At 39.7% G+C, this 26,213-nt stretch overlaps 1 protein-coding gene across 2 annotated transcripts in view; it reads left to right on the forward strand.

Moving 5' to 3' along the window:
* Positions 1-26,213, forward strand: part of LMBR1 (limb development membrane protein 1) — a 69,847-nt gene that overhangs the window by 5,038 nt on the left and 38,596 nt on the right. For both annotated transcript variants that reach the window (XM_081932331.1, XM_081932330.1), the window contains exons 2-3: positions 17,448-17,520; positions 24,067-24,106. In XM_081932331.1, the coding sequence (XP_081788457.1) occupies positions 17,448-17,520; positions 24,067-24,106 (113 nt within the window). The remainder of the gene's footprint in view (positions 1-17,447; positions 17,521-24,066; positions 24,107-26,213) is intronic.

Genomic DNA, 26,213 nt, shown 5'->3' on the forward strand with positions numbered 1-26,213 from the left:
GAGCTTTAATTTATGTTAGTTGAGCTTAGGCATTATTTTGTTATCTTGTGAAATTAAGTATATTGTATAGTATTGTTGTTTGCATACTCTGTTGTGTCTACTTTCTTTGGTGCTAATATATAGACTGATTTCTATCAATCTGTTGAGGACTGTTATTCTCCAAATTTTATGTCTTGTTGGTTTAAAATCTTTATAAATTATTCTGCTGCTTGTCATATTTCTGTGGAAATGGCATCAGTTCCAATAACTTTCCAATTGGTAATGATTGAAGTGCTGAAATTGACACCTGCTGTAGAGAATTTTAGAATACTCTTTCCATGTTTGTTGAATTGTTTTAAAATTGGCTCTTACTGGTCCACTAGTTTCTTATACCCTAACAATTTGAGGTAGGAATTTCTTTTTCAGTTTTTAGATCTTTTGGAAGACCTTCTTTGTTTTTAATGTTTATTTCCATCTTCCAGTGCCATTACAGCTATTGTAATCTTTTCTATCCGCTGTCTGAAATTCTTTGTTAAGTTTCTTCCTGAGAACTTTATTTTTGTTGGCTTTTGTTTCTCTTCTCAGCAATTTCCACTCTTGTTCTGGCATGTAATTTGCTTTCTGTTTCTTAGTCTTTGGCAGCTTTTCTTCAGATTCATCCTTAACAACTTTGATTTCATTCCACAATTCCTCTAGTCCACTGACCATGAAGTTCAGGTCTTCTGAGCAATTCCTGATGCTGTCCTTGAAATCCTTCCTACAGCACTACTGCCCAATTTTGGAGCCTCTTCATTTTAACTGTGCAGATAGGTATTTATTTTTATTTGTTTATTTCTACCCTGCCTTTATTATATTTTTTTTCAAACAATTCAAGGTGGGGAATATATTTAATATTCCTTCCTCCTCCTGTTTTCCTCACAACATCCACTAATGAGAGGTTTGAGGTGCGTATGTGAGAGTGACTGGACCAAAGTCATTCACTGACTCTCAATATGACTTCAGGGGACCGCTGAGTTTAATAGTGTTATCATGCTTTCTTTGCTCACCCCTCCTAGGGATCCATTCTTCCCCCCCCCCATCATGTGATAATATGGCAGGATTTTCTTAAAATTCTTAAAATATAGAAAGAAAACCAGAGGTTTTTCTTTTGGGTTTAATGGAAAAAGACCTGGAAAAAAATGGAACTCTGATGTTGTATACTTTATTTAAGACTACTTTATGCACAGAAATGGAAGGTCACCTCAATGGGTGAATGGCTGCAAAATGGATGAATCAACGAATGGCTGCAAAAACTGATGGAGATGGCTAAATTGACTGTTTTGATTAAAGAAAAAAATACAAATACCTTTATTTCTACCTAGAAAACTACTCCTGGACTTTGTGCTTGAGGTGGAAAAAAATTGAAACTTTGATTTTGGTTTTACTGATTAGATAAATTTGTTGTTATAGAAATGGCTAGTTTATATTATTATGTAAATGTAAAAAGTTGAGTTTAGATGTTACTGCCTTATTTTATTACACCAAAGGAGTCGGAAGTCAATGCATTTTTTTCTTTCCCTCTTGCTTTCACCCACTATCCACTTCCCTTTGCCCTTTCCCTTTTCCCCTTTCCTTTCCCTAACTTCCCTAATATTTTCTTTGTATGCCATATTTTAAACTCATTAAAAACTATTAAAAATGAGATAACATAGCAGGGCTTGTGGAAGATTGACATTTTGCCATTTCATAAATCCCATTGCCCTGGTTGATTAGGTTCTCTTGTGCAGACAACAAAACACCCTTCATTCAAATCAACGTATGTGATTAACGTGTAGTTTTTTTTCTAAGAATGAATCTGAAGTGAAGGGTGTTTTGTTGTCCTTAACACTTCCTTTTTAGAAATGTGAAGCATGTTAAAAGGAAGGAGTTTTGTGATTATTGCCCCAGTTTCATACAACTGCATCATTTTCATTCCACAGCGATTTGGGAAATTAATTTTATTGCTCATGTTCTCTTAACAGGAAAGGAATGTAAAGCACATTTTTAATAATCTTACAACACTTCTATAATTTTGACGTTATTGACTGATAACAAGATGCTGTGATAAAATTAGTTTTCCAGCCATGTCCAGTCACATGGAACTTTTTTATTTATATTTCAAGCCTACCTTTCAGGCTAGAAGTACATGAAATATATTTGTAAAGTCTGTGGTTTTTTACAGCAAATCTTATTTGTTTACCTGGGCAAAATACAGTAGAAATGTAGAAATACAAAAGGCAGAATAAAGAAATAGACAAGGTAAAAACATTAGTTTGGTTATTGTGAAAAGGGGTCTGTTCTCCAAAGCAGGGGTCACCAACCTTTCGGACCTCAAGGACCGAAGTCATAATTTTAAATCCCGCAAACCACTGATATGATTTTTTAAAAAGGATAAATAGTATTTAGTGCAATATAAAAAATGCAAATATTTTTTCTGTGGACCACCAAAATTTTCTCATGGACCACCAGTGGTCCGAGGACCACTAGTTGGTGACCACTGCTCCAAAGCACCTGTGGGCAGGACTGGAAGCAATAGATGGAAACTAATCAAGGGGTGAAACAATCTAGAACTAAGGAGAAAGTCAGTGGAATGACTTGCCTCCAGAAGTTGTGGGTGCTCCAATACTGGAGGTTTTTAAGAAGTTGAATGACCATTTGTCTGATATGGTTTAGAGTTTCCTGTCTGAACGAGGTTGGACTAGAGGACCTCCAAGGTCCCTTACAACTCTGTTATTCTGTTATTCTTTTAGATGTTAAGATAGCCTTGAATTGCCTTGCATTTCCTGCCAATTGGAGATCTTTTTCAAGTCAAGCTTCATTTCTGGTTGCTACATACGGTAAATATTGTCATGTAATATTTTGGCAGCAATACACAAGTGATCTGTCACTGGTTTTTTTCTGGAATTGTTTTATTTCTCAATCTAGCCAGTAGTCCTGAGATTTCCCGTGGTCTCCCATCCAAGACTAGTCAGTTCCAGCTGTGCATAGCTTTTTAGTGAACAGTCAACATCTGCTAAATGCTTCCTCTCATATCAATTAATAAGAGCTGAGAATATTTCCATTTTTATTTCTGAGGGCCTAGTTATTCCTAGCAATGCTTTTTTTCTGAAAACATTTTATTTCTTTAAATGAAAGCTAAGGAACTTAGAAAATGGAACTTTGGACTTATTTGGCTATACCTTTCCTATACCTTGTTCAATATGTTTTTTGTAGAATGTCTGTGAAATCCCTTTCCTCTTCACTATTTACATCACTGTCTTATTATCAGGATTAAATCACACTAAAAGTTAATTGATTAGAATTTAGTTGTCCTTTTGGCTCTTCCTCCCGCTTGTGATGCTAAAGGCATGTGGGGACATGATCATGATTAAAATCCTTTTTCTGCTTTGCAGAATATTTGTCCACTTTTATATAGGATTTAAGAATATTAAGATTAATAATTTATGTTTTAAAAAGACTTAGATTTTACAATAGAAATTGTAATGCAGTAAATGGAGAAAGGAAATTTTAGGCTTTTGTAGTAATGTCATTTGCCTTGATGTACTTACATCCCCATTAAAAAATTGAATGGGCACTTTGATATTATTTGATATAATTAATCTTCAGTCTTACTATTTTATGGCTATGTGTGGACTAATTTTTATTGGTGACTTTAGTTTATATGATATTGTACTAGTACTGTAGCTCTTAGTTTTCCAGTGAAGCATAAAAGCAGAATTTCATATGTACATTTTGTTACCAAATACAATTTTTATTACTTTATATCCCCTTCTATTTTTATATTTATGTATATACATGAAGACTCAGATAAATAATTAGATCATAAGTTAGTATAGTCATAAGTCAACACATTACTAGACTCAATTTTATGACTTTTGGCAAAAATAGCAAAATGTGATCACATGACCACAGGACACTGCAACCAATTGTAAATGTGAATCAGTTGCTAATTATCTGAAAAGTGATCGCATGATTGCAGAGGTGATGCAGCAATTGTAACTTCATGGATGGGTTGTAAATAACATTTTTTTTTAGTTTGTTGTAACTTTGAATGGTTGTTAAGCACCTGGTTGTAAATCTAGGACTACCTGTATAAAACACTAAAGAGTAAAAATACAGAATGCAGAATAAAAAAAAAAGAACAAGGTAAAAACCTTGTGAAGGAGAATTTGATGAGATATTCTCCTCCTCTTCCATTCTTTTTCCCACAATTACTAACCAACCCTTAAAGATTTATGCTAGGCTTTTAATATTGAATGTTAAACATAGGAAATTTTAGTTTATATCTATTTCGATGATTTCATCTACTGTTTTTAATTAGTATGTTAACTCTTCACAGAAATTGTATTTCAGATGTATAAATCTGCTTTGCTATGTAATGTGTTCTCTAAGGAGGAACCATTCCTGCTTAAATTTAGTGAAACTTCTATTATGAGTATACACTAGTTTTGCCTTGGTGGAATATATTTTCCCAGATTTATTCTTCTGCTGTGAGCATTGAAACTATCTAACACCCCTTTTTTCTCTGTGAGGTGGGTTGGGCTGAAAGGGAGTGACTGTCCAAAACTTGCCAAGCTGGTTTTCATGCCTAAAGGGCCTAGAGCTCTTAGTCTTCTGGTTTGTAGCCTGGTGTCTTAACCACTAGATCAAACTGTCTTTGAAGCTGTAATGTTTTTTCATTTATACCTTCTAGAATTATTCTCAATATTTGTAGTTTCAGTTGAAATTTTATTTTTTTAAATTTTATGAATACTATGGTGTATTTCTTTTTAATAGATTTATTTATTAAATTCATATGACTACCCATCTCACAAAAAGTGACTCAGGGGGAATGTATAACAAAAAGTAAAACATGTCAAAAACAAACATATTGAAATAAAAACATACAAGAGATTAGACCAGCAAAGGAGCCACCTCCAGACCTGATGATATGACCAGGTATTGAGGGACTTCTAGAAAATAAGTAGGAATGGAGAAGATAACATTTCAGGAGGGATAATGTTCCATAAGGTGGGTACCATGCCAGAGAAGATCTGTTCCTGGGGCCCATCTTGTATTTACCTGATAGATGGGACCCGCAGCTTGCCTCTCATACCATATATGATGGGATGAATAGATGTAGTTGGGATAAGATGGTCCCTCAAATAACCTGGTCCTATGCCGTGAAGAGTTTTAAAGGTCAAAACCAGCACCTTGAATTGGATTCAGAAGCAAACTGGCAATCATGTGTAATGATGCTGAGATAGTGGTGGGTTGTCAGAAGAGTTTTTAGAGGAAGGTTGTAGCATTTGTTGAGTCTACCTACATTCATCTCCAAATCAATAACTGCAGCAAGAGGCATTGAGTTAAAGAGAATATGCAGTTTGGCATCCAACTTCCAACTCAAATCCTTTAATTTGAATAATTATACAATGCAATGCAATACAATGCAATGCAATGCAATGCAATGCAATGCAATGCAATGCAATACAATACAATAATGCAATGCAATGCAATGCAATGCAATGCAATGCAATGCAATACAATACAATACAATACAATACAATACAATACAATAGCAGAGTTGGAAGGGACCTTGGAGGTCTTCTAGTCGAACTCCCTGCCTAGGCAGGAAACCCTATTCCGTTTCAGACAAATGGCTATCCAACATCTTAAAGACTTCCAGTGTTGGGGCATTCACAAGTTCTGAAGGTAAACTGTTCCATTGATTAATTATTCTAACTGTCAGGAAATTTTTCCTCAGTTCTAAGTTGCTTCCCTCCTTGATTAGTTTCCACCCATTGCTTCTTGTTCTACCCTCAGGTGCCTTGGAGAATAGTTTGACTCCCTTTTCTTTGTGGCAACCCTTGAGATATTGGAACACTTCTATCATGTCTCCCTTAGTCCTTCTTTTCATTAAACTAGAGAGACCCAGTTCCTGCAACCGTTCCTCATATGTTTTAGCCTCCAGTCCCCTAATCATCTTTGTTGCTCTTCTCTGCACTCTTTCTAGAGTATCCACATCTTTTTTACATCGTGGTGATCAAAACTGAATGCAGTATTCCAAGTGTGGCCTTACCAAGGCATTATAAAGTGGTATTAACACTTCATGTGTTCTTGCTTCTATCCCTCTGTTTATGCAGGCTAGAACTGTGTTGGCTTTTTTGGCACACGGCTGGCTCATATTTAAATGGTTGTCCACTAGGATTCCAAGATCCCTCTCACAGTTACTACTGTTGAGCAAGGTACCAAATATACTGTACCTGTGCATTTTGTTTTTCTTTCCTAAATGTAGAACCTTACTTTTTTCACCATTAAATTTCATTTTGTTAGATAGTGCCCAATGTTCAAGTTTGTCAAGATCCTTCTGTATCTTAAGCCTATCTTCTGGAGTGTTGGCTATTCCTGCCATTTTGGTGTCATCTGAAAATTTGATGAGTTCCCCATTTATCCCCTCATCCAAATCATTGATGAAGATGTTGAAGTGTACTGGGCCTAAAACAGAGCCTTGTGGTACCACACTGCATATTTTCCTCCATGTAGATACAGTTCCATTGAGGACTACACGTTGAGTGCGGTTGGTCAGCCAGTTACAAATCCATCTGGTGGTGATGCTGTCTCACCCACATTTTTCTACTTTATCTAGTAGTAGGTTATGGTCTACTTTATCAAATGCCTTGCTGAAGTCCAACTATATTATATCGATGGCATTCCTCTGGTCCACTAATTTTGTCACTTTGTCAAAGAATGGAATAAGATTAGTCTGGCATGATCTGTTTTTGACAAACTCATGCTGGCTTTTGGCTATTACTTTGTTTACTTCTAGATGTTTGCTAATTTGTTGCTTGATTATCTTTTTCAGAAACTTCCCTGGTATTGAGGTCAGACTGATAGGTCTATAATTTCCTGGATCTATTATTTTCCTTTTTTGAAGATGGGAACCACATCAGCTCTTTTCCAGTCCTCTGGCAGTTCCCCTGTGCTCCAGGATCTCTGAAAGATATAGTTCAGTGGTTCTGAGATCTCATCTGCCAGTTCCTTCCGAACCCTGGGGTGTAATCCATCTGGTCCTGGTGATCTGAACTCATCTAGGGTAGACAGGTGCCCACTTATCATTTTCTTCCCTATTTCAGCTTGTGTTCCTAATCTGATTTTTGTGGTGCTGTTTTTAATAGGTTGGACTGTTTTATCCCTTTGTGTAAAGACAGATGCAAAAAATGAGTTAAATAGTTCTGCTTTCTCCCTGTTGTTTGTCACCTTTTTGCCACTTTCTCCCAGCAATGGACCAATTGTTCCCTTGACCTTTTTCTTGTTTTTAACATGTTGGAAGAAGCTTTTTTGTTATTTTTTACTTTTGTGGCAAGCCTTTCTTCATTGTGAGCCTTAGCTTTCCTCATTTCATCTTTACAGGCTCGGGCTATTTGCTGATATTCTGCCTTAGTTATTTCCCCCTCTTTCCACTTTTTATATTTATCCTTTTTGTCTTTTAATTTGTCAGAGAGTTCTTTATGCAGCCATGCTGGTTTCTTTGGGGAGCTGTTATTTTTCTTATTCATTGGTATTGTGATAGACTGGGCTTTTATAATCTCGTTTTTCAAAATTATCCAAGCTTCGTGAGTTGTTTTCCCCTTGTGGATTCTCATCCATGGAATTATTCTCAAACCCTTTCTAAGTTTATTGAAATTAGCTCTCTTAAAGTCCAATACTCTAGTTTGACTTTGTTCTACTATTTGTGTTTGCTTAATGTTCAATTCCAGTATTCACTTGCCCCCAAGGTTCCTGTAGCTTCAACACCTTCTATCATTTCCTCTCTGTTAGTGAGAGTTAAGTCCAATACGGCTGATCCCCTTGTTCCCTTCTCTACCTTTTGGGAAACAAAGTTGTCTGCTAGGTTTTAGGGAACCTGTTGGATCTTCCACTTGGTGCAGAGTTTGTTTCCCAGTTGATGTCAGGGTAGTTAAAATCCCCCATTACTATTGTGGTGTTCTTCCTTCATGCCTTAATTAGCTGACTAGCAAAAGGTTCCTCTACTTCCTCTGCTTGGTTGGATGTCCTGTAGTATAGACCTGTGGCAATGTCATTTCCCCCTCCTTTAACATTTACCCAGATGCATTCAAGATAGTTCTCATCATTGTTGTGCTCTATTTCTCTAATTGTTTCTGAAATATATGTTGGACTGAGATTGTCCTTTTGAAATGGAAGAAATATTTCCTTTGAGTCTTCTCAGCTCTCTTCCCTAACAGTAATATATTCCATGGGACAAAACAGGATCCAGATAACATTTTTCTATTCTCCTCTTTCTTGAATTTAATATTTTTTTCTGCTAAATAAATAAAGTGTTAGGCATTGGACTTCCTGCAAACTTTTAAATTGGCCTGGATTAATCACTGTCTACTAAGATGAAAAAGAGTGAACAGAGATGGAACAAATTAAAATCACTGTCTTCTAAGCCCATTAGAGGTAGAAATGTCAAAGTGTAGATACTCCAACCCTGCCTGGGTTTGCACAATTTCGTTTACATTAAAAGTGTGAAGCAAATGGTATGCTAAGCAGAAACTAAGCAAAATACATTAGGGCCTAAGATGATGTATAAATCCAATTAATATGCAATTTGTTTTTTGCTATTATAGAATTATTTTTATCATTATAGTTATTACATTAAATTACATGCATTGCATTATTAAGTACTATAAAGTGGGATCAATCCTAGTTAAGCCACTTTTATGACAATTTTAAAATGAATTCCCAAGTACAGTCAGGACTCCTATTATGTATGTTCATACATTACATTAGTGAATGTAATGCTACAGCTATCTAGCTTTATTATTAAAACATTTAAACTGCCTAATAGCTGGAGCTCTCTGGATGATTTACATTAAAATAAATTTAAAAATACAATCTGAATATAATCATATATTTTGAATAAAAGCATATATTATAATATAAAATACAAAATAAAAAACCGTATAAACTAGGTAGCAATGGTGGCATTTAAATTGCTAAGAATTAATATCAAATTAAAAATCAGTAAAAAGGCAATTATGTGCATTTTGAATATAAGGCAATTATGTACATTTTGAATATATCTCCTCATGTTATTTGTCATCATATCTTCTTTATTTAGATTCATAATACAATACAATACAATAGCAGAGTTGGAAGGACCTTGGAGCTCTTCTAGTCCAACCCCCTGCCTATGCAGGAAACCCTATTCCATTTCAGACAAATGGCTATCCAACATCTTCTTAAAGACTTCCAGTGTTGGGGCATTCACAACTTCTGGAGGCAGGCTGTTCCACTGATTAATTATTCTAACTGTCAGGAAGCTTCTCCTCAGTTCTAAGTTGCTTCCCTCCTTGATTAGTTTCCACCCATTGCTTCTTGTTCTACCCTCAGGTGCCTTGGAAAATACTTTGACTCCCTCTTCCTTGTGGCAACCCCTAAGATATTGGAACACTGCTATCATGTCTCCCCTAGTCTTTCTATTAAACTAGACATACCCAGTTCCTGTAACCGTTCTTCATATGTTTTAGTTTCCAGTCCCCCAATCATCTTTGTTGCTCTTCTCTGCACTCTTTCTAGAGTCTCCACATCTTTTCTACATTGTGGTGACCAAAACTGAATGCAGTATTCCAAGTGTGGCCTTACCAAGGCATTACAAAGTGGCATTAACACTTCATGTGTTCTTGCTTCTATCCCCCTTTTATGCAGCCTAGAACTGTGTTGGCTTTTTTGGCAGCTGCTGCACACTGCTGGCTCATATTTAAATGGTTGTCCATTAGGACTCCAAGATCCCTTTCACAGTAACTACTGTTGAACAAGGTACCACCTATACTGTACCTGTGCATTTCATTCCCCCCCCCCAAATGTAGAACCTTATTCGTAAAAGCTGCCTCACCCAGACCTTGTCTGTCTGAATGATGGATGAGTCAGTCCAACTTAAATTATGGGTTAATATGAAACAACTGCTTACATGTTCCTATCTGCAAAGCATGTAGTGAAGTACATAGAAATGTATATGTAGAGAAGCGTCTCATACATCTTTTAATGGAATTATACAATTCAGATAGCTAGTTTTTATACATCAGATATTATGTTATTCAGGAAATAGATGGACTATTTCAGCAATGAAAGCCCGTACATTTTTAAATAATAACTATGTCTTATCATAGCAAGTTGCAGTTGCCTTACACCTTCCATGTGAAAGCTAGAATATAGAGGATAACCCTTCTGAAAATTATTTAGTGGTTCTGAAACTGAAACTGTAATTCTCAGCCAGCGTGAAAAGCATTGATTAAAACAACAACTACTTTTAAAATAATACCGTTAAATATCCACATAGAAAAAGGAATGCATGTAAAATGGAAGAACCCAGTAAAAACACTACACTTAGAATTGAAACCATTGAAGTCTGTCTTTGCTGTTACCTGGTTGTATTGAGATACACCTATAACAGGTCATGCTTTCCAATTGCTTGTAGCTTCTTTACATGCACTTCCATGTAAAGTGCATTGCGGTAGTTTAAGAGTGAGATGATTAAAATATCAATGGTTAAACCAAGAATCGGTACCATTGTCTCATAACATAAATTTGGGTAAAGATTCTTTTGGCCTTGGTTGCCACCTGCCCCTGTACAGACCTGTCACTCCAAACTGAACACACTATTTGGAAGAGTGCTAACCTGTCCAAGACTAAGCTGAAAGTTCCTTGGAATTGCTTAGTACAGCACCTACAACCACTCAAATTTCAGACTCCCCCCCAGCCTCCTAGCAATATGACAGGGCCTCTACAGCATCATTTGTCAGTTTAAGGTTAAATTGTTCAACTGGGTGTCATCAGCATTAGATGGTACTAGATTTTCCTAGGCGCTGCTTGGAGTGTCCAAGCATGGGTTAACTTCAGCTTGCTGCCCAAGGACTGAGTTCAAAGTTTGTGTAGCCGTGCCTCTTGCTCCTCTCAGAGGCTTAGTTTAAAAAACTCAGTCACCCTAAAAGGATGCTTTTTGGGGAATTCCAGTCCTTGAGCAGCAGGTTGGATTCTCCAAGTCAGTGTAGTGTAGCCTTTATTATTTTTGTGTTCAGTTAGGTTAGATTCCTTTATTGTTTTCTTTCAATCTTTCAAGAGTGTGGATTGTCTCATTACTTCAGACGCGCGAAACAGGCTGCCTGGAGCATGGCTGGCTTTCGCGTTGCCGCGATCACAGCAACACCGTGGGAGGCTTGCTAGCGGCTGCTGGCAAGCCTTTAGGGACAGGTAAACAGTCAGGGTCCCCCAAGAAGCTGTTGGAGGACTGGTAGATAGCCAGAGCTCTCCTAAGTCTTCGGAATAGCCAACAGTTTCCCTGGTGCTGCTCCAGGCGCGTGGTGGCCATTTTGAAGAAGAAAAAATTGGTGCATTTTGTTCCTGAGGCGTTTCAAGCCGCTGCAGCCTGTTTCCTCAGCAGATCGCCGTTGGGAGGGGTCCTAATCAACTGGCCTCGTTCCGGATCTCCAGACAGGCCTCCCCCTCCCCAGGACTTTCATCAAGCAGCTGCACGGACTTTGGCTATTGCCTGGCCATTCCCTGGTATTTAGAAATAGCGTGGATCTGCGAATGCCTTGGACAAATCTGACCGGTGCCATTTTGTCTTGCCTTTGCTTCTCGCTGGGACATTAACAACGTCTAAAGGCCCCCTTCTCAATGCGGCCACACCATCTTCGGCTCTAAAGCCTCGTTTCTTTTGCCAGCTCTTCAAGCCAGTCTTGCATCTGTGCCTGACATCATGGCCAGTATCATTGAAGCTGAGGCGAATTCCCAGGCAGGACCCACCTCTAGTAAGCGCAGCAGGCTCAATCCTGCTGCTAAGGGTGAAGGGGCTGTGTGCCCATCCGAGGGAAAGCAACCCAAGCCCAAGAAGGTGTCCAAAGCTGCTGAGAAGATGGCTGAGAGGCACCAAAGGGGCCCTGAAAAGCAATTTCAAAAGGCTTAATCAGCCTAAACACAGGCAGGGGATACCTCTCTACCCAGGGAGGAGTTAGCGGGTTCTTCCCTTCCCACTCTCTAGCGAGATAGGTCCCCATCCCTGGCAGGTGAAGAGGACTTTGGCCCAATCCCTCTAGGGCATCTTTTGGGTGCCCCTGTCCTTCTCTGGCTGAGGAGTCCATGAATGAGGTATGCTCCATTATAGAGGAGGAGGAATCTTTGTCTCCATCTGGGGCTGGACCAAGCCCGCCTAGGGATCAAGGGCCTCAGCTGTCCAGGGAAATGCAGGATGTAGTCGCACCTGTGATTTCCCAGGGGATTGCGGATGGCATCCAACAGTTAGGCATCAAATTGCCCATTCAGACCACCAATCCGAGCAGGGCCTATGCTGCTGGGTCTAAGAATCCACCAGCTAGAGATGCCTCCCCGGCTCCTTCGGGGGTCAGTGAGGTGTCGGAGGCGGAGGAAGGTGAGCAGGACGCTCCTGATCTTTTAGAGGATGAAAATCCTCTTCCTGATACACCTACCTTCTCAGGCTTATTCAAGCCCTCTATGTTTAGGGCTATCCTTACAAAGGCCAGGTCTTCTGCCACCCAAATTGGTCTCCCAGCTCAGGCAGACAAGACTTCCACTGATCAGGGCCCCGGTATCCTAGTGCAGGGCTCTTCAAGGAGACCACTCCTCAGGCTATGGAGAGTAGCCTTTAGGATCTCTTAAAGCTTCCTCAGGTGGATGACCCCATTGTAGCACTAACTTCCAATTCATTGCTTCCAGCCGACCTGCTGGAAGACTTAAGGCTGAGGACAAGAGGGCGGAGAAGACTTCTCATAAAACTCACCTGGCCACTGCATGGGCCATGAGAGCATCTTCTTCTTTTTACTTTAGCAGAGCAGTGCTGTTTTGGCTCCGCAAACTGCTGTCTAGCCTACCGGCGAGAGATACCAAAGTATGACAGGATGTCAATAAAATCATAGCGGCTGTCGAGTACTCTGCTGATGCCTCACTTAATTCCACAAAGTTTTCCTCCAGAGCCCTCGCCTCCAATGTGACCTCGTGCCGTCTGCTGTGGTTTCGCCACTGGCAGGCGGACATGAAGGCGAAGTGGAAGCTCGCTTCTGCTCCATTTAAAGGGGGAAAACTTTTTGGGGAGGCCTTGGACTCAGTCTTAATTGAATCCAAGGATAAATGTAAAATCTTACCAGCGGTCACCAAAAAGCCAGACCACAAGGGTCAGTCCTTTCGTAGGCAGCCCTTTTGGAATGCAGACTCTCCAGCCTCCTCGGGTGGGGGGTTTAATCGGTCATACTCCCAATCTCAGGATTGTCCCCAAGACAGGTCATCTTACAGGAACAAGAACAGGCAGCAGGGCAACCGCAGGCCTTCTGAGGGGGGTATTCCAACCGTTCCTTTCAGAAGTTAAAATGACGGTTATCGGTCCCCTCCCACAGGCGGTCGTCTCCAACTATACGCCGCTCAATTGGAGGAGACAACAATGGACACTGGATTCTGAATGCGGTCTGTCACGGCTTGACCCTGGAATTCCTCTCATTTCCCCCACGGACCTTTGTCCATTGTCCCATTCCCAAGTGTGCCCACAAGTGCCAGCTGATGCGGGTGGCGATAGGACATTTGCTGGAGATAGCGGCTATTGAGAAGGTCCCTAGGGGTCAGGAGGGCAGGGGGTTCTACTCGATCCTCTTCCTGGTCCCAAAGTCTTCAGGGGGACCTCAAGAAACAACATCCACCTAGCGTACAAGTGCTTCAAGATGCAGTCACTTCAGACCATACTGGGTTGCATCAGGCAGGGTGACCTCCTAACTTCCATCGACTTGAAGGAGGCGTACCTGCATGTTCCCATTTATCCAGCGCACCGCAAGTTCCTGAAGTTCCAGTTTGCCAACCAGCACTATCAATACAGAGCCCTCCCCTTCAGCCTGTTGTCAGCCCCAAGGACATTTACCAAGCTTCTGGCCGCCATTGCAGTGCTTCTCCGATCTCTCCCAGTGAGACTTGAATGGTACCTGGACGACATTCTCATTCACTCGTCGTCCTGGGGGCAAGCCCAAAGAGATCTCGATATCACCATCCGCGTTCTCCAACACCACGGGTTCTCAGTCAATCTCGACAAGAGCCACCTGACTCCAACATACAAAATTCAGCATCTCAGCACAGTGATTGACTCCAGGAGCTGCAAAGTCTTTCTCACACAGGAGCGGGTGGATGGGAGCATTAGATCTCTGGTGAGACTCATCCGAGTGGCCGAGTCAGCATCCATCGTCTCTCTCTCCCCCAGTTGCTCAGAAAGCTAATCTCATGCATTTCAGTGGTTCCTTGGGTGCGTCTGCATGCACAAGAGCTCCAATGGTTCCTCTTACCAATCCAGAGACGCAAGGCTAGCAACTCCAGGAGAGTGGTGCACCTTCCTCCAAGGGTGGTTTGGTCACTCAGGTGGTGGCAGTCAGAGGCCCTGCTACGGGGATCCTTCTTCAAAGAACCGGAGCACCTGGTCATAACAATGGACGCCAGCCTATACGGTTGGGGCGCTCATCTCCAGAATCACGTAATTCAGGGCAGATGGACGCAGACGGAGTTCACCCACAACATAAATTGGCTGGAGCTCTGGGCCGCCAGGTTTGCCCTGCGTCATTTTCACCATCACATCCAGGGCCGCGATGTCCTAATACTGACTGACAACATTGCCACAAAGGCATATATAAGCCACCAAGGTGGCACTCTACCTCAGGCCCTGATGGCAGAAGTGGAAGCACTGGGCCGATGGGTAGAGCGTCACCTGGCATCGCTGCGAGTGGACCACATCTCGGAGGGACAACGTGGCCGCGGACTGGCTGAGCAGGACTACCATCAACAACTCGGAGTGCGACTCCATCCATCATTGTTCCATCAGCAGCCGCAGAGGGTTCAGCCTCCCGAGGGTCAACCTGTTCGCCACCCCTGCCAACACGCATCTTCCCTGGTTCTTCGCCAGGTTTCAGTGCTCTGGCGTGGAAGGGACAGATGCCCTACGAAGTCGCTGGCCTCTCGGCCTCTTGTATGAGTTTCCACCTCTTCCCTTGATACCACTGGTGATCAGGAAAATTCTGGCGGAGGAAGCGTAAATGTTGCCCATAGCACCATACTGGCCGAGGAGGTCCTGGTTCGTTGACCTTGTCAGCCTGTTGGTGACCAAGCACTGGCGCATACCTCAGGAGCAGATCTCCCTCAGCCAAGGGGCCATTCAACATCCAGACCCCCAGGGGCACTTGAGGGGGACCTCCTGAGGCTTAGCAGATTTTCTGACAAGGTCATCCGTACCATCCAGGTGTCCAGGCGGCCCTCCGCTGACAGAATTTACGAGGTGACTTGGTCTGCTTTCTCAACCTGGTGCCAGTCTCATCACATTATTGTCACTTCCACAACCATTTCGCAACTTCTGGATTTTCTCCAGGAGGGCTTGGACAAAGGCTTCGCAACCAACACGCTCCGTCGGCAGACGGCAAACTTGGCCACCATACTGTCCATGGACTCACATCTGTCCCTTAGTAGACATCCTCAGGTTTGTAGCTTCCTCAAGGGGGCTACCAACCTCAGCCTTCCTACAATTCACTGATACCTGACCTGGGATTTGTCAGTCGTCCTATAGACTCTGACCGCAGCTCCGTTCGAACCGCTTTGATCCGTCGGTTTGCGTCACCTGTCTCTCAAGACGGCCTTTCTTATAGCTGTCACCTCAGCCCGTAGGATTTCCGAACTAGCTGCTCTTTCAGTCAGAGAGGACCTTTGCGTTGTGCATCTGGACAGGGTCATTCTCAGACTGGACGCTGTGTTTGTGCCAAAAGTCAGCACTATCTTCCACACGTAATAAGAGGTGATTCTTCCTGATTTTTGTCCACGACCCAGACCTCCAAGGAAGCACATGCGGCATAAACTTGATGTTCGTCGTGTTGTGCGCATATATAAGAAAAGAACTGCTTCTTTTCACAGGTCGGAATCATTCTTTGTATCTTTTCAGCCCGTTTCCATGGGCACGAAAGTCTCATCTTCTACCATGGAATGCTGGATATGGGCATGTATCAAGCTGGCCTATGAGCAACAGGATAGACCGGTTCCTCCTCGCATTACAGCACACTCAACGAGGAATGCTGCGATCTCGGCCGCGTGGGCCACGCAAGCACCCATCGAGGAGATATGCAGGGCTGCGACATGGTCGTCACCATCTCCTTTCGTGAGGAACTACAGACTGGATGCCTTTGCTTCTGCGGAGGCTTCCTTCGGGAGAAGAGTTTTACAACGGGTTATCGTGACTCCCGCGGGCCTGGACATTTCTTCTTCCCACCCTGGGACTACATAACTTGGGTATGTCCCATGTTTGGATATTCCAAGCAGCGCGTAGGAGAATGACCGTTGGATTCCCTGAATGGTCGTTCTCTAGGTGCTGTGGAAGTGCCCAATCCTGCCCTGGGGTCGCCCATGGGTGCGTGTGTACCAACTTTGAGGACATAGAACATTAATATATATAACTTCCTTTTGGAATGTATTCTTCATTTTTTTAAAACTGAGCCTCTGAGGGGACCAAGAGGCATGGCTACACAAACTTTGAACTCAGTCCTTGGGCAGCAAGCTGAAGTTAACCCATGCTTGAACACTCCCGCAGCACCTAGAGAATGACCATTCAGATAAGCCAATGGTCATTCTATGTTGATGAATAACTTCATGGAAATGTTGAGTAGCAAGAATCTTAGATTGCTCTTTCCACCATCAATATTGATTAGAATTCAGCTACAGAAATACCAGTTCAAGTGATGTAACAGTTGTATTTGAATTGCACCAAAAGTTGCTATTACTGTTGTTTCTATGTTTGCTTCCTTTTGCTACAGTGATCAAACTTCAGACTCTTGGCAATTGTCACATATTTATGATGGTTGCAGTGTCTTGGAGTTCTCATCGTTCCTATCACCCATCTCCTCCCACTTATGACTGCAGAACTGTAACTTTGTTGCTTGTATCCTTATGATTTATATTGATATTGATTGTTTCCTGATTGCTTGTTTGTACCCTATGACTATCATTAAGTGCTGCACCTTATGATTCTTGATGAATGTATCTTTGTCTTTTTATGTACACTAAGAGCATATGCACCAAAGACAAAATCCTTGTGTGCCCAATCACACTTGGCCAATAAAGAATTCTATTCTATTCTATTCTATTCTATTCTATTCTATTCTATTATCATCTTTTGCAACATTCTAACAAGTAAAGTCAATAGGGAAGTTAGATTCTCTTAACAACCATGCTCCTAACTTAACAACTACAGTAGTTCACTTGACAATCGTCGCAAGAAAGGTAATGGTAAAATTCATTTAATGTCTCACTTAGCAACATCAATTTTGAGCTCAATTGTGGTCATAAGTCGAGGACTACATTTATTTTATAAAAGCATTTTTGTTTTAAAATTTGTTCCATTCTAATATTTTCAGAAATTGTTGCCTCAACTGTGAAACTTTCTCTTTCAGATCTGTTTTCTTTTGTTTGCGATATTGTATATTGTTTCCTACTTCATTATCAGAAGATACAAGAGGAAAGCAGGTAACTCGTTTCATATTCATATATTTTCTATAATAAATTATAATAAGTTAGAAAGGATACATATTTATTTATGGAATAAGTATTTTACTATAATTGCATGTAGCCAAACAAATTGCATCACCATTTCCTTATCTTTTCCCAATCTGCATTTATTTCATTATGAACCCTTTCAGTTTATTAACTTTTTTAAAATAATATTTTTTCTAAAATACATTTGCTGGGAAACCACACTGGGGAATTGATGTTGTGTTCGTATTCTGCTTGCATATATCCCAATAGAGTTAGAGTCAACCTGTTTTTCTTAAGTAATTCATTTGTATCTTTTAACTTACTTTTTCATTTATATATTTTAATTTAAGTTATAACTTTACACATAACGTAAGTGTAATTTATAAGCTATTTAGATACTTATCTCACAATCAGGGAGTCACTGTTCCTGAAACTTCCTATTAACTTACAAGTTCCTGTCTGCTATAGGGGACAAATTCTGTATACTTTTTTATACCTTAAGAGAAAAAGTGGAAGCAAAAAACCTTTGCAGGAGATACTCAGTCTGTTCCAGTCTTTCTATTTTTCAGGCCTATACATGTAGTTTTCTACATACGGCCATAATGGAACCTACCCACTATTGTATATTGTAACAGTGGTAAATTGGTCATGATCAATTTTATGACTTTTTTGTAGTGTTTGTTAAATGAACCAATGGTTCCCTATGGGTGTGATTTTTCCTGAAAATCAGAAGTGCTAGGTTTTGGCAAAATTATCATAAAATACAATCACACGGCCAGAGTATGCTGCAAATGGCCCTAAATGTGATCATATTGGCAAGGACCCAAAATTAACTCACGTGATTGCGAAGGAGGCCCAACTATCAGAACTTTAAATCTGGGTTATAAATTCCCTTTATGAGTCAGTTGTAACTTTCAAGGACTACCTGTATTGGAAAATTGAATTAGGATAGCCATTGCCCATTTAAACTACAAAGCATTTTGCATGTATGCCTACTGTTGACAAATTGTGTATAACTCTTATTAGCACCCTATTGTGGCTGGGTGGAATCAAGCAATCTGCTGCAGTGTTAGAGGACCTTAAGAAGTCCTTGTTGTTAGTCTTATGAGTAGAACAGGAAACTGACTCCATAGGAATACTACAACCATACTTTATTGATATATAGGCTATAGAAATAGAATCTTGTAAGTTTACCTGTGTTTTCTCTTCCCTTCCTGTTACTCCCAGGGAGTTAGAGTGGGTCAGTCTGAGTCTCTTTTTTACTTTCTTCTGCCCTAGGCTTAATGCAGGCTTCTTCTGGACCTGTGGTTCTAATGTCTTCTTCATTCTTCGAACTCTTTTCATTAGCTTGCTATATGTATACTTTGTGCTTAAATTATTCAGTTTACCCTTTAAAAAAATACCTTAATGTCCTAAAATTAAGTTGGTTTTCTCCATTAGAGGGAAACTTTGGCTTGCCTGAGCCTTAATGAGTGAAGAGGAATTGTTTTGCGCCACATATAAAATATATAAGCATAGTCAGCCAGATGTGTACACTGGATTTTATCCACCTAGTGTGTCCTCAATGACCTGGGATAGGCAGAGGCTGATGTTTTATGGCATTAGAGGTATCATCGCAGGATGTAAGCTGTTCCAAATAAAGCTGCCTTTTACAATTGACCGATGGTGAATTTGTCAATACCGATGGAGTTCAAGTGGTGCTCCAGTTGTATTTGAATTGCACTCCAAGTGCCTATTATTATTGTTTCTACATTTGCTTTCTTTTGCCACTGTTTCAATTTCTATTTGCAGGTTTTTGTATTTAATTATCTTCTTCACTTCCTTCTCTTATATTCTGCTGTTTCCAGGTACTGTCACATCCACTATCCAGAATTTTTTGTCTTTGTTAATGACAAGTCTGGTGTGTTATGTGACAAATGCCTGCATGTTTGAATTCTAAAGCCCCAGAGTAATTTAGGGTTCTTTTGTGCAACCAGAATTAGCCCCTCTGTCTCTTTCTATAACTTTCCTGCCCTTAGTCATTGCCAAGTCTTGCTATTATCTGCTTTACCTGTTTGTTTGTTTTTAATTTACCAGTCATGTAATACTTTATCTTCTCCTGTGTGCTGCTTGGAGAATCCAAGCATGAATTCAACTTCAGTTTGTCTGCCCACTTGGCTTGATTGCCTCAGTTTTTCTCAACTCAGTCAAGCCCATAGTAGTGACTTAGACTCTCCTCAGTCAATGAGCAGAGAAATTAAAGTTATTACCTTGGATTCTTCAACCATTTCTTCATTACAGCAGAAGATTTACTCCATAGCAGCAGTTTTTAAAAAAAAGACTTTGGATCTCTTTGACAACTGTCAAAGGCCCTTTATCTTGGGCAGCACCTCAGGCTCCTTGCAGCCTTGCACGAGGCTCGGAGCCAATAGCGCGGAGCTGTCAAAGCTCCGTTTGAAGTTTAAAGGCACTTTAGAGTGGAGCGAAGGCACCGCAGATGCTAGCAAATCGGCTAGTGAACGGATTGGGTGAACATCGGCTGAGGCTTCCGCGGGGGCTCCGGTCAACAAGGGAATGAGGCTCGACACTATAGAGAGCACAGCTGCCATTTGGACATTGTTTTGAGGCGGCCGCCATTTTGAATAGTGAATTTGGCAGGCCATTTCCAGCATTCAGTAAGCTTTCCTAGTCTACTAGCATCAGTGCATCTTTTTCACTGCCCATCAGATATTCTTCTAATACCTTTTTTTCTTCTTCAGTCATCTGAATAAACTTGCAACATTCCATGCCCACCTATAAGTGAAACTCGAAAAATTAGAATATCGTGCAAAAGTTCATTTATTTAAATAATGCAACTTAAAAGGTAAAACTAATATATGAGATTCATTACATGCAAAGCAAGATAGTTCATGCCGTGATTTGTCATAATTGTGATGATTATGGCTTACAGTTCATGAAAATCCCAAATCCACCATCTCAGAAAATTAGAATATTACATGCAATCAATAAAACAAGGATTGTACATAGAACAATATCGGACCTCTGAAAAGTATAAGCATGCATATGTACTCAGTATTTGGTTTGGGCCCTTTTTGCAGCAATTACTGCCTCAATGCAGCGTGGCATGGAAGCTATCAGCCTATGGCATTGCTGAGGTGTTATGGAAGACCAGGATGCTTCAATAGCTGGCTTCAGCTCTTCTGCATTGTTCGGTCTCATATCTCTCATCTTTATCTTGGCAATGCCCCATAGATTCTCTATGGGGTTCAGGTCAGGCGAGTTTGCTGGCCAATTAAGCACAGTAATCCCACGGTCATTGAACCAGGTTTTGGTGCTTTTGGCAGTGTGGGCAGGTGCCAAGTCCTGCTGGAAAATGAAGTCAGCATCCCCATAAAGCTCGTCTGCAGAAGGAAGCATGAAGTGCTCCAAAATCTCCTGGTAGACGGCTGTGTTTACCCTGGACTTAATGAATCACAGTGGACCAACACCAGCAGATGACATGGCTCTCCAAATCAACATAGACTGTGGAAACTTCACACTGGACTTCAAGCATCTTGCTTGCCTCTCCGTTCTTCCTTCATACTCTGGGTCCTTCCTTGTGTGCCTCTCCATTCTTCCTTCATACTCTGGCTTCTTGGTTTCCAAATGAGATGCAAAAAGCTGCTCTCATCAGAAAAGAGGACTTTGGACCATTGAGTAACAGACCAGGTCTGTTTTTCTTTAGCCCAGGTAAGACGCTTCTGACGTTTGTTGTTCAGGAGTGCTTGACAAGAGGAATACGACATTTGAAGCCCATGTCCAGGATCCGTCTGTGTGTGGTGGCTCTTGATGCACTGACTCCAGCCTCAGTCCACTCCTTGTGAAAGTCCCCAACACTTTTGAATGGCCTTTTCCTGACAATCCTCTCCAGGCTGCGGTCATCCCTGCTGCTTGTGCACCTTTTTCTTCCACACTTTTCCCTTCCACATAACTTTCTATTAATGCGCTTTGATACAGCACTTTGGGAACATCCAACTTCTTTTGCAATTACCTTTTGAGGCTTTCCCTCCTTATGGAGGGTGTCAATGATGGTTTTCTGCACAACTGTCAGGTCAGCAGTCTTTCCCATGATTGTGATTCCTACTGAACCAGACTGAGAGACAATTGAAAGGCTCAGGAACCCTTTGCAGGTGTTATGGCTTAATTAGCTGATTAGAGTGAGACACTTTGAGCCTAAAATATTGCACCTTTTCACAATATTCTAATTTGCTGAGATAGTGGATTTGGGGTTTTCATGAGCTGTAAGCCATAATCATCGCAATTATGACAAATGTTACGACAAATTATGACAAATCTTGCTTTCCATGTAATGTGTCTATCTCATATATTAGTTTCACCTTTTAAGTTGCATTACTGGAATAAATGAACTTTTGCACGATATTCTAATTTTTCGAGTTTTACCTGTATTTTCCTAGATAAGTAGAGTTTGTTAATGTTGCTCTGGGGATGCAGGACATGATTCATTGTCATTATTTTTCTACTCTTCCTATCCAGGGCTTTTAGTTCTACTTGAGTCCAGTCCACTATTCCAGCTGTGTATCTAATGACTGAAATATCCCAGGTGTTAATTGCCTTGATGGTATTTCGTCCACTGAATTGGATCTTCTTCACTCTCTTGATGTATTTACTTCTAATCTTTTTCTTGACTTCAGTTGCACGATGTTGTCAGCTTGAAAGGTGTTTGTGTTGATCATCTTGATGTTATTTCCATCTTGATTCCTCCAATTTTCACTTGTTTTTCCCCATTTGATGGCAAGCATAGCTCATTTGTCTGTCCAAATTCCATTCCAATATCTTGGCTGTATATATGGACAGTGCTGAGCAGTGATTCTATGTCAGATGATGTTTTTCTATACAGCTTCAGATCATCCATGTAAAGGAGGGGGGGTAGCCTGGCAGATGTTTTGGATGTTTGATGGTCATGGCGTGAGTTATTTAGTATTGTTGACAGAGGAACAGTGTTCCTTTGTTTTTTTAAAATATATTTTTATTACAATTTTGTGAAGCCACATTACTAGCTATCCATGGCTACATGCTCTTTGATGCTATGTGGTATGAAAAGAATAACTATTCCAGCTTTCTGTCTGCATATCCCTTACACTTTAGCTGACTGCTTGAGAGTCCCTTGCAAGAATATTCTTGCTTGTTAAAATGTGCATAACTAAGACCCTTTTTAGATGCTGCAAATTTCTTTTTGCTGGGAAGACTTTGCATCTGATAAGAAATGAGTTGGGTTACCAAATTAATACTTTAGGTAGCTTGATTTTATGGTTGTTTGCAATTGATTATCTTATACATACAGTATATATTTTAAGGAGTAAATTAGCTTTCTCTTTCTGATCACTAAAGGTAGGATTTTTAAAAAAATTCTATTGAATGACTAGTCTATGAAACGAATACAAGGAAAACATATAATCAGGGATTTCTTTAGATCTGGACCACCCATGACAGTTCAGAAATGTTCCTTTTGAACTCTGTAGGACAGCTACATGATATAAAATAACAGTGTCCTAAAACCAATTTATAGGACATAATTTTAACTGATACCTTCTTTGATTTGTTAAATGAAGAGTTTCTGGTGTATTTTCCCTGGCCTCTGTCTGTTCAAAAGAAAACCAAGATTTTTGTGTTATATCGCCACCTAGCTACTAAATTACTTACAAGTGCTTTGCTTATATTTCATGAATAGTTGCGTGAATGTGATGCCACTAGTAAAATAAGAATTCAAAATAGCTAATGTAATTTACAGCTACGTTATGTGAATAAATCAATATAGTTTAAAGAATGTAATATTAAATTCTATTCATGAGTATTAAATGTAGCTTTCCTCCTTCATTGTATTAGAGGCAAGCTTTATTTTCTAAGTGTCATCACAACATACATGTTTTCCTCCACATGGATATGCAAGATTTGCAAACCAGATGCAAGATTTTGAATAGTGACCATTGAATATTGAATGTTTCAAATTTATGGATTGAAATCAATGAGAATAAATCAGGTTGTGCTTGAGCATATGTCTATTTATTCTTTTGGATGTGAATTAAAACATGCATTGCCATTCTCATTTTAGTGTATCTAATCTGCATTGAATTGCTGCTCTGTGGTGATGAACATTTCTAAGTCCTGATAATAGTATCTTTTAATTTACTCTACTGTATGATAGAGTATTATGCAATATTATATGATTGTCCAAGTAAGTAATTCTCAAGTACTTAAGGCTAAGCAGCTTGCAATTCCAATGCTAAGCCTTTTAGGAAAGAATATTTTAATGCAAACATTGGTGGAACATCAACTGTAGAGTCCTTTGAAAGATAACAGTAACACCCCCCTCCCCCCCTGCAAATTACCATCAATTTGAAATTTGTGAAAGAACAGCCAAATATTAGAATGAAAGATAAGTAGATTTTTAATTTTGATCATGCTACATATTCTCTTTGCCAATTGCTATTAGACAAGAAGTGAAACCCTTAACAATGGCCATGGTACCAAATGTAATCTAAAATATGCATTTTTTTTCAGATGAACAAGAGGATGAAGATGCTATTGTCAATAGAATTTCGTATGTATATCTCAGTAGATTTCAGAACTATTCAAATATAGCAATTCAAGAAAAAAATTATAGTTTAGGATGATAAGTATTGCTGATGACAGTAGTTCTGAATGTTTACATTGGAACGCATTTCTAAATAAAGCACAATACTAGCATCTATTTTGCATAGCTATTTAGTTTATATTTATCATTGTCTCCTTTTAATGACCCCATAATCCCTTGTGGGGTTCCGTCTGGCAAACTGAATAGGTGTGAGTATTTACTGGCCAAATGCCCTTCCTGTCGCGAATGCGGAGTTACATTCACAGATATATTGTCGTCATGCCCAGAGAAAGAAACATCTGCCTCTACTGAGGATCAAACTCACAGCCTCCTGATCGTGAGGCGAGAGCTCCCCCTCTAGGCCACCGCACCACTCTATTTTACTCACATTTATGTACGAACAAAAAAGGTATATGAGGAGCATATGTGAAGATAGCTTGTTCTTTCCAGATTTAGTTTTATTTAAGGTAAATCTTTTGAAAACAATGTGATTTAGGTACAAAAGTTTTAATGAGTAAGTTCCAAGTTTGATGCAGATTATCTTCATAGAAGGTCAAAAGGCTTGAAATATGGAATGCACTTCTAAAATTATTAGCCGTTTAATGATTTTTATGTAAAAATATTTTATCTATCCCTTTACCTTAATGAAGGTAGATAACAGTTCCAGTAAAATTATGTAATAGTTAAAAGGAAAATAAATAAAAAAGATATGTATAAAATAGTGAAAGTTCATCAGATGCCAGTCTTTTGGAGACATATTCAGCCCTAAGTGAAAATTCATTTTTGTCCATATTCTCTATGGTCTATATCCAAGGTTTGATGGATTTTTTTTTAACAAACAGACTGTTAAACTATGCAGGTTCATTTGGAAATTACATATACATCATCAGTAATGTAATAATAGATGCTGATGTTTAGGTTTTTTTTTTAACTAAATCAGTAATGTGTAGATTATAATAATTAGTTATTTTTAATTATTTTTTTAAAAAAAACTGTTAATTTGTATTTTTGTACAAACTTTTTTGGTGATTGGATAAAGAATTGTACTTCCTGTTCTTTAGAAATAATGGCTGGCAATTATTTCCCTGCTGTTTGCATGGTAATCCCTTCTATCAGAATGTGAGAAACATGTACGAATGGCTATTTAGTTAAGTGTAATACGATCATGCATTATCCTATTGGATTATTAATGGACAACAAACATTGCCTTTTGGAAGATTTGCTTTACAGTATTGTTATGGTTCTGATATATATTTAAATTTGCCAGCCTTTGTATGCTAGCTATAGCAAAAACACTAATTTATATTGGTTATATACCTTTCTGAAAATGTGAAATATTTATACAGTATACAGCAGGGGTGGCGAACAAGTTCGACAAAAAGAGCCAAAATTTTAAACTGTGAGAGTCAGAGAGCCACACCACGCAGTGACCTGCCAAAACAGACAAACACTCACACAAAAGCATATAATTTTAACAATAATATATTAAACACATAATATATAACATGCTCAGTCAGGTGTTTTTTGTTATAAATTTTTATAAACCCATTAGAGCTGCTGTATAACTTTTAAATCCATAAATAAGTGGAATCGCTGTCCACCTAACAACCTACAAGATTACTTGATGACCACAACCAGGAATGCCACACTTGCAGTCATTAAACAAAGCAGTCACATATCTCGCTTAATGACTGCTTTGCTCAGTGACGAGATTGTGATTGTAAATCGAGTACAACCTATACATAGGTAAAGCCTGGTCCTAATATTATCTTCCTAATATATGTATTATAATATATATATGAGTTTGGATTATCTTTGATATCTATTACAATTACAGGCTGTGAGAAAAACACTCGTAGAATTTTGGGAAATATACTAACCATGGAAATTCAATTAAATGTTTTCTCCTATTTAAAACTCTGCTGCTCCTGAACCCAGAGCTTCAATATGCAACCATTATTATTAATTTGAGCAATCATTAGAACCTCACCGGAATCCTGCAGCAACTGTGCTAGACGTTTTGTACAAACAAATTTCCCCCCTTTTCACCCCCCCTCCACACAATATAAATCTC

Source organism: Natrix helvetica, assembly GCF_964273705.1.
Source record: "Natrix helvetica genome assembly, chromosome: Z".
Lineage (NCBI taxonomy): Eukaryota > Metazoa > Chordata > Lepidosauria > Squamata > Natricidae > Natrix > Natrix helvetica.